At 30.4% G+C, this 9,502-nt stretch overlaps 1 protein-coding gene across 16 annotated transcripts; it reads left to right on the forward strand.

Moving 5' to 3' along the window:
* Window positions 1–2,576: 2,576 nt before the first annotated feature.
* On the forward strand, window positions 2,577–6,922 carry LOC111276694 (4-hydroxy-3-methylbut-2-en-1-yl diphosphate synthase (ferredoxin), chloroplastic-like). Of its 16 annotated transcripts, none has more exons than XR_002688534.2 (6): window positions 2,577–3,420; window positions 4,131–4,234; window positions 6,005–6,070; window positions 6,265–6,327; window positions 6,417–6,463; window positions 6,605–6,886. XR_002688534.2 is itself a non-coding variant. In XM_089750381.1 (6 exons), the coding sequence occupies exons 3-6, from the start codon at window positions 6,021–6,023 to the stop codon at window positions 6,729–6,731; spliced, it is 261 nt and encodes an 86-aa protein (XP_089606507.1). In that variant the 5' UTR covers window positions 2,577–3,420; window positions 3,753–3,822; window positions 4,131–6,020; the 3' UTR covers window positions 6,732–6,886. The 16 variants fall into 16 exon arrangements, 6 of the variants coding, with proteins under 6 accessions (XP_089606507.1, XP_089606501.1, XP_089606498.1 ...); XM_089750381.1 differs by adding an exon at window positions 3,753–3,822 and having other exon boundaries at window positions 4,131–6,070; window positions 6,443–6,463; XR_016331289.1 differs by lacking the exon at window positions 6,005–6,070.
* The last annotated feature ends 2,580 nt before the right edge of the window (window positions 6,923–9,502 follow it).

Raw genomic sequence — 9,502 nt, forward strand, 5'->3', positions numbered from 1 at the left:
CTCCACCATTTAAAGTAAAAATATAGCCACTTTGAGACTTATTATCATCCTTGTTGGATTAAAAGCTTGCATCACAATAGCTCTTAACTAGGAGTTCAGCTCTACCATAAATAAGAAACACATCCTTAGTTATTCTCAAGTACTTAAGGATTGTTTTCATGATCTTCCAGTGACATTCACCTAGATTTTCTTGATATCTACTTGTTATACTTAGAGCATATAAGATTTCAGGCCTTTTGCATAGCATCGCATATATAATAGATCCAATTGTCAAAACATATGGAATCTTATTCATGTCATCTTTCTCGATTTGTCTCTTAAGACACATGCACTTGGAAAGATTTATTCCATCGACATTGACAATAATCCTTTTTAGATTCATCCTTGCTAAACCTCTTTAGCACTTTGTCTATGTATTCATATTGTGAAAGACCAAGCAACCTTTTTGATCTATCTCTATATATCCTTATGCTTAGCACATATGTTGCTTCTCCCAAATCCTTTATGGAGAACTTCTTTGATAATGAAATCTTGGTAGATTGTAGTATGGGTATATTGCTTGCTATAAGTAATATGTTATCCACATATAACACTATAAAAATGATTGCATTCCTACTTGTCTTCTTATGTACACAAGGTTCATCTACATTTTTGATGAATCCAAATTCTTTAATTGCTTCATCAAAATGTATATTCCAACTATTTGATGCTTGCTTAAGTCCATAAATAGAGTTTTGAAGTTTACACACTATGACATCATTTTCCTTGGATTTAAAATCCTCAGGTTGTGTCATTTACACATTCTCTTACAAATTTCTGTTAAGGAATGCTATTTTGACATCCATTTGTTGTATCTTATAGTCATGGTAAACGATAATAGCAAGCAAAATCTTAATGGATTTTAAAATGGCTACTGGTGAAAAGGTTTCACCAAAATCAACTATTTGTTTTTTATTATAACTTTTTGCAACTAGTCTGGCTTTGTACATTTGTACATTGCCATTCATATCAATTTTCTTCTTCAAAACCCATTTGCACCATGTGGATTTTATCCCTTCGTATGGTTTCACCAAAGTCCATACTTGGTTTACATACATGGATTTTATTTCGGGTTTCATGGCCTCATGCTATTTTCCAGAATCAATGTCCAACATTGCTTCTTAATAGGTAATAGGATGATTATTTATGATTAACACATCTTTGTTTATAAGAAATTTATATCTTTCAAGAGCTTGGTTAGTCTTATTTGATATATAGAGTTCTTGTATACTTTAAGCTTTTAGTTGTGTATCAATGCCTTAGCCATTGGCTTAAGTTTTATCCTTGAGTCAATTTGTGTTTCTTGAACTTCTTCAAGTTCTACTTGACTCTTATTATTCGTTTTAAGGATAAACTCATTTTCCAAGAAGACAACATGTCTAGAAATAAACATACTTTGTTCCTCAATGTTGTAGAAATAATATCTAATAGTTTCCTTTGGATATTCCATAAATTTACACTTAATTGATCTAGGTTCAAGATTGTCAGCTTGTGCATACTTCACATAAGCATCACATTCCCAAATTTTTATGTATGGAAAAGCAATTTAGATAATGTCTCGTCAATGAATTTAGATGGAATTATATTAAGAAAATAAGTGATTGTTTCAAGTGCAAAACCTTAAAAAGATATAAGAAGATTTGAATTGCTTATCATAGATTAAACCATGTCCAATAAGGTTTTATTTCTCCTTTCAAAAATTTTATTGTGTTATGGTGTTTCAGGTGGAGTCTATTGTGATAGAATCCCATTCTCTTAACCTTGAAACTCATGACTTAAGTATTCACCATCTCGATTAGATCTAAGTGTCATGATATTTTTGCTAGTTTTCTTTTCAACCTCAATTTTAAATTCTTTAAACTTTTCCAAGGATTTAGAATTGTGTTTCATTAAAGACACATAACCATATCTTGTATGATCATTAATGAATGTAATGAAATAGGAGTATCCTCTTCTAGCATTTGTGTTCATTGAATCACATACATCTGAATGTATTAGTCCAAGAACTACACAAGCTCTTTCTCCTTTTCCACTAAAAGGTGACTTGGTCATTTTTTCAACTAAATATGATTCATAAGTTCCATAAAATTCATAATAAAAAAGATCAAAGTATCCTTGCTTATATAACTTTGTGATTCTTGTTTCATTGATATGATCAAACCTATAATATATAAGTAAGATTGATTCGGTTTATCTAATTTAGACTTATTGACATTTATATTGAGAACATCATTGTTTAATCTAAGAACAAACCAATCTTTCATATGCCATAAAACATATCATTTAAATAAAATGAACAAACGTTACCTTTAATATTAAATGAAAATCCATAATTCATACTTAAATAAAAAACTGAAATGATATTTTGAGTTATGACAAGAACATAATAACAATCATTGAGTTCTATAATTAAAGTAGAAGTAAAGGTAAAGAATAAGTCTTAATGACATAGGAAACAACACTTGTATTATTTCTAATACACACGAACAAGTCTCATTTCTTTAAGTATCTACTCTTCTTTAATCCCTAAAGTAAAAGTCTTTTTAAACTTCTAATCCTTTAAGCTTGTCAAGTAGACTTTGGAATTCCTCTTCCAACGACCTTTCTTACTATAATGGTGACATGCACCTTTTTTTATTTTTGATGTTGCCAGCAGGCTTAATAGCCTTCTTTCTTTATATCCCCTTTCTTATCAACCTACTTAATTTTCTTCTTCTTCTTGACTGACTTTTTCTTGGCTTTAGATAAAGAAACTAGATTCAGGCTTTTGATTCTTAATAAACTTTTGCAAACATGTTTATCATCAACGAAATTTTTTCTTTGATAATTATTGAGGATTATCGATGAAATATCGATAGAATATGCCTATGAAAAAATTTAGCCATCATTGACGGAATACTGATGGAATTTATTAATGAATTTAATTCTGTTAGTAATCAATAGATAAAATATAACATGATTTATCGTAAAAATTAATAACGAAAATTTTCATCGATAATTATTGTACCAACAGATTGCCGACGAAAAATTTTATTGGTAAAAAAATCACTAAAATCAAACCCCTCCTTCTCTCCTCCTTCCTTTCTCCCTGATCTCCCTCATCAATTCCCCCTACTCCCGATAGTCTTTTGTGTTTTTGGACAGTTGAAGTTGAAGGCTTTGTGTCGTGTGGAAATGGTGACTAAAGCTGTACCGGCTTCCTTTCCGGGTTTGAAGGGCAGGACTCAAGCTTAGGATTTGCAAAAAGCATGGATTTTGTCAGAATTTGTGATTTGAAGAGAATTAAGTCTGGTAGAACAAGAATCTCCGTGATTAGGAATCAGAATCCCGGTCCGGATATTGCTGAACTTCAGCCTGCATCAGAAGGGAGCCCACTCTTAGGTATAAAGTTTAAATAGTGGAAAAGAAAAGAAAAGAAACTAAATTCGGATTTGCTTGATAATTTCTTGGTGTTGATCTTTAGATAAACTACTAACACAAACTTTGTTAAGAAAAGGGTTTTTTTTTTTCCCTTTAATTTAACTTGAGTTCCGAATCATGATGAGTTTTGGTTCATTGTCCCATGACTTTGAGCCATACCAAGTGCAAGTTAATTTTCTCTGGTTAATTAATTGTTTTAATTTAGTTCCCAGACAAAAGTATTAAGAATCCATACACAAAACCATTAGGAGAAAAACACGGACAGTAATGGTTGGAAATGTGGCTTTTGGTAGTAAGCATCCTATAAGGATTCAAACAATAGCTACAACTGACACTAAGGATGTTGCTGGGACCGTGGAGCAGGTATCAACTTCTCTCATCTACTTGATTCTGTTCAAATAATGGGTTTGGTTTCTCTTACTGCATTGTCTGGTCATAAGGATCGGCAACATATATCTGGTGCATGTTCAAGTTTGTGCAATGTGATTCGTTTGTTTTTGTTCTAAGGTTTCACTAATGTTTCATCTCCTAACTAATGTTATAATAGTATTACTCTTTGGAGGATAGACGAGAGCTCTAAAACTTGAGTTGGTAATAACAAATGTTCTAATTTGTATACAATGATGCTATGAATTAGTCTTATATAATTAACTGCTGCTATCTTTCAATAGGTAATGAGAATAGCAGACAAAGAAGCAGTATTGTGCGGATAACCGTTCAAGGGAAGAGAGAGGCTGATGCCTGTTTTGAAATAAAAAACTCTCTGGTACAAACTGTAAGATCCTTATTTATTTCTGATCTTTATTATATATACATATATATTTATTTATTTTCTTACAATTATACTTGTTTATTTTGAATTGTGACAAAGAAATGCATGCAACTGGACCCGAGGGACCAATTCCAACAAGCATATCTCTTTTGAGTAATTTAATTGATCTGCGAGTATAATGCCTCCTTTACTTGTAGTCATTGGCTTTATATTGCACAGCTAATTTTTCATTTTTTTACTGATGGCTTTGTGAATGCTGGACTTGTCATTTATGTAGGAGGATTAGTAATATAAATGGGTCAAATCAGGGTTTTCCTATGGTCAGAAACATGATAGGCATATGTTAAGATCGTATGTTTAGTTCTGACATATCAAACATATTGAAGGTGCCATCTATATATTATCGATTTTGACTAAATGTGATCCAGTTATATTTTCTTAAGGTTTTGAGGAATAGTAACATTTTTGGAGAGATCCCTGTATACATTTGGGTAATGAAGAGTCCAGAAATGTTGTAAGTAAAGCATGTGCATGGTTTTAGGGCAAAAAGTTTCTTTACCTTCTGCTGTTCGCATTCACTATCTTTTTCACAGGGCACTCATAAAGGGGGAATATATTTATTATTATTAGTATTACTTTTATGAACGTAACTGTCCTTTGATTCTACATGGAAAAGTCCATTCTCTTTTTAAGAAACTAAAATCATTACCTTAATAACTTTCAATTAACAACCACCATACATTTTTCACCATCATCTTACTGCAGAGTGCACATTGGTCTAATTGTATACATGTTTTTTCATATTACAAAGTAAAGACTATATCTTATGCAAGTGTTGCGCTGAAAAAGTCATGGTCTTTCTACTTAAATAGAAATTAAGCAAGTACTAGGCTTATAAGTAAGGATATATCAAAGGGCCAAAGGGTGCCTAGGATATAGTCAGCACTTAGAAGACCATGCACTAAAATGTCAGGCACTTTTAGAATTGATAAGCATGTCAAAAACATGTCTGGTTTCTTTGTTTTTTGGTTTTAATTATTGTGTTTGTATATATTTTGAATTGAGGAAGATTGCTTAAGGCTTGTATTGTGAAAGCGAAGTTCATCACTTATTCCCTCTTACTTTCCTTAGAGACAATATTCTAGAGTACAGGTCTCTATTATTTATTTGGTCAAAATCTGCCCCAAGAACCTTTTTGAATAGATTTTGTATTATCACCAAGTTATTACTGGCAATAAGCTCCTATCCTTTTGATTCAAAAAAGCAAGTTACCTACTGATTTGTCTTTCGGAGACTCCTAGTTTGCAAAATCATGTTTGAAAATTTGGGCACTGTCATAAAATTATCACACTCTAATGCAACAGGGATGTCGTTTTCAACAAATTAGTTAGGAAAATTAAGATAAGCATAAGTGCAGATCGTCTAAGATTTGTGTAAGTATTAACTAGAAATTGTGGCTACATTTAGCTCCGTTTTGGACTTTATTGCAGAAAAAGATTGTTTTAAGATTCTGAATAAGCTGTTTGAACTTCTTTATCGCATAAGATAGAAAATATTAATTGGTGTATGTGCACAAATAGGTCACATTCATGGTTTTAGGGATAAGAACAATTGTAGCTTAGATTTAACATGAAACTTATTTTGCGGTCCGAAATCACTTAAAAAACTGACACTGATATGTGAAATTTAAATTTTAAATCAGAGATAATTTGATTCTTTTCTGTTATTCTAATTGATACGACATACTGACCATCGGAAGTGGGTTTTTATTAGCTTTTTAAGTGGCAATATGTTAAGTGGAGACATGCCTGATTATATATTGAAGCAAGGAACTAGCATGTACGTTTCTGTCTGTGATCCTTCTTATCATATTTCCATTTCTTTCCTTTTCTAAGCGCACTGCTCATAACACTTTAACGGGAAAAAACGAAGAGACTAAGAAAAGATATCTCTAAATAATCAAATAATGTTATGTAAGTTCATTCTCATATTTGCTTTTAAAATTTATACTGGTTGTCAATGCTTGGATGCAGTGATCTTCCATACAATTACTTCACATGGCAAGGCCCTGAGAAACCTGGTTGTCAGGAGAACATGTCAGACTACTCTTATTTTATTCTTTCCTTTATACTTTTATCTTTGATATCATGTGGAGCTAACAATTATTTCATCTTTTGTCCTTAAGAATTCGAACTTAAACTTGTTTTGCAGTTCTTCATCAAGTAACAACTTGTAAGAGTTTCCTTTCACTTTATTTCCCCTTTTTTTCTTATTATTTTTTCTTTTAAGTGTTTGGTGGCTTCATAAAAGGTCTTGTGTTTGTACTGTTCAACCCTTGTGCTAACAGTCTTCTATTCTTAAATTCTATAACAGGAGGGGAGCTTTTCCATGCAAGAAGGATTTCACTTGTCCTCAATGTAAGTTGTCTCCTTTAGTAGTTGGAATACATGAACTTGCTAGTCATTTTAGTCCACTCAACTTTATTACTATATTGGATTGACCGCTTGCAACTTGCATTTTAGGTTTTTAACCCAGATTTTAGTATATTGGATTGACACCAATTACGATGGCTTTGGTACAGTGGCTTTTTTACTTTGTAGGTACCAAGAATGCAAGTCAGACTATAAATTTCGAACATATATTTATTTTGTATATTTATTTTGTATTTTTATATAATTAGAATTTATAAATAATTTTGTAAAATATTATTATATTTTTTACAAATGAAATGAAATGTTTTATTTATTTGTTTTCTTTTATTTATGTATATTTTAGTATTCATATCATTACTTCAAAAATAATTTTAAAAATATAATAAAATGAAAAATTATAAAATAGTTCTTAAATATGATTGAAAAATAAATATTATTGTTGGAAATAGAAAATATTACCAATGGAATTTTAATTATTACCAACAATTTCTTTTTCAAAAATTTTAATTAATTTTGAAAAAAAATTAGAATAATATACTGACAAAAAATGAGCTTTATTGATAGAATTTTCCATTGATAATTTTCCGTCGATAATTTACTAATGAAATTTTGGTATACCAACAAAATAGTATTATTAACTTGGCTAACACTAATGGAAATTTTCCATCGGTAAATCCGTTGGTAATATTATTATTGACGAAAAATTAATTATTATCGATAGAAATTTCATCAAGAATAGCTTATTTTTTGGTTGTGTTGGCATTATTAAGCATATTCATTAATTGCGGTAATGTTACTTCCATCTGATGTATATTGAAGTTCATTACAAATTGTGAAAAAGCTATTAGGAAAAGATGACAAAATCAAGTCAACACTTGACTCATGATCCATGACAAATCCTAATGTCCAAGTTTCTCAATCAATTGATTATCTTTAGACAATGTAATTTTCAATTCTAAAACATCACTATTTGGAACAATTCCTTAGAGGTCTCAAACCATTCATGTTGCCTTTGCAACTCAGAGATCATGCTAGCCACCAAGATACCTACAACATGATCAGCATGGTCTTTATGGGTTTCATAAACCAGCTACATTGCATTATCAATACTAACATTTGGTTCCAATGAAATTGGCTCATCAAGAACATAAAACATTTTCTCTTGCCTTAGGATAAGCTTCAGATTGTTGTACCAATCATTGAAGTATGCTACGAAGCAGCAAGTTGTTACTCATGTTTTGCAGCCTATAAAATATGAACAAGTTTTAGTAATATTGTTCAATACAATATAGATAAAGTCTAAATCTATATATTGGTTGCTCCCACTATTTTAGTCAAATCAATAGCCTTCACTATCAATTTGAAAAAATTATATTTTTCTAGTGGGAAAAAATCACATTACTTTACCATAATTTTGAGTTTTGTCTCAACAAGCCATGATAAGTAAATTAGGTAGATAACTTACTTATTAATCACATCTCATATGACTCATAGATCAATTGCATGACAACTCTTTGTCAAATCATATCTTATGTGATTCACCCAATCATTGTGTCTAATATTATATGGTCAAGTTTTTTGCATTTAGACAATATAATGTTAGCTAAGTAAGACCCATTAACCATAACATAATAATAATTACTTTGAGTATTGTCTCAACAAGCCCTACTAGTAGAAAGTTTTGTTATTTATGTTAATGGAATGCATCAAGACTTAATATTTTCATAAGGGATTTTTAATTCATCATAGGTCTCATATAGCATGCATAAGAATTCATCATATATCTAACACTTGCAATCTTATCATGCATCTCACAATTATACATGGCATTTATCACATATAAATGTTAGCATGTATAATAACAAATCAACATAGCATTACATGGTATTTATCTCATAACTAGCATGCATACTATAACAGTTATCATGTTTGATTCAAATTCATGATCTTGCACATCTATTCTTTGGATAAATATCAATATCATATATCAATCATCAATTTAACTCAATGTGATGCAAGGCATATACATTTTTAGCTAGTTTGGTTGAATTTGTCTAACTAATATCTTAGGAATATGTTATTTGCAATCATAATTTCCTAAACAATTAAGGAATTATAATTTTATTTGGATTTTAATGTAACATGGTTAACATCACTTTAAATTATTTAGGAATGCCAATCAATTAAAGTCAAGCCAAAATACATGCATTGAGAATTTCCTAGTCTAACTAGGTGTTGTAGTGAAAATAATTTCTTGTTAATTAGAAGTTCCAAACAATTTAGAAAGTCCAATTTAATTTTGATTTTTATATGAAATCTTATTTCTTAAATCCAAATAATTTAGGAATTCAAATTCAACAAGAATTATCATCAAACTAGGACTTGGCAGAAACCTATTCACAATAGGAAACTAAGTTGCAGCTGGAGTAGTATTTATGGCAACTTGGTAGTTTTAGCCACAAGATGCTATATCACCCTTACTAGCCACCATCCAAAAGTTCTAAACTCTTTCACATGCTTTCTTATACCTTTGGTCATGATTCTTTAATCATAAGTAACAATTACTTTGACTTTTATAAAAATAGTTCACTAAACTTGGTGAACAAGAAAGCAAATCTTGAAATATTGGTGAATAAGTTTTTTTAGATTCTCACTATTGATTATCATGTAGATTTTCATTAAAATCTTAGTGAACAAGTTTTTAAAGTCTCTTAACATTTAAAAATACCAACTACATTAAGAAAACCATTTACCATTACCATAGTAGGGTAATTATGCATCATATGCATATTATACATACCCAACCGTCATTAACAGATTTCTAGGCCGAATATGTTAT

Source organism: Durio zibethinus, chromosome 2 (assembly GCF_047325235.1).
Source record: "Durio zibethinus cultivar Kanyao isolate XHJ-2024 chromosome 2, ASM4732523v1, whole genome shotgun sequence".
Taxonomy (NCBI): Eukaryota; Viridiplantae; Streptophyta; class Magnoliopsida; order Malvales; family Malvaceae; genus Durio; species Durio zibethinus.

Bases quoted from the DNA above. Each gene is read 5' to 3' on its own strand.
- LOC111276694 (XM_022862437.2), top strand. From the start codon at position 3,288: ATGGATTTTGTCAGAATTTGTGATTTGAAGAGAATTAAGTCTGGTAGA. The intron at 3,421-4,130 runs GTATAAAGTTTA...ATCTTTCAATAG, and splicing joins AGAAGGGAGCCCACTCTTAG to GTAATGAGAATAGCAGACAA. The intron at 4,235-6,004 runs GTAAGATCCTTA...GGTTTTTATTAG, and splicing joins AAAACTCTCTGGTACAAACT to CTTTTTAAGTGGCAATATGT.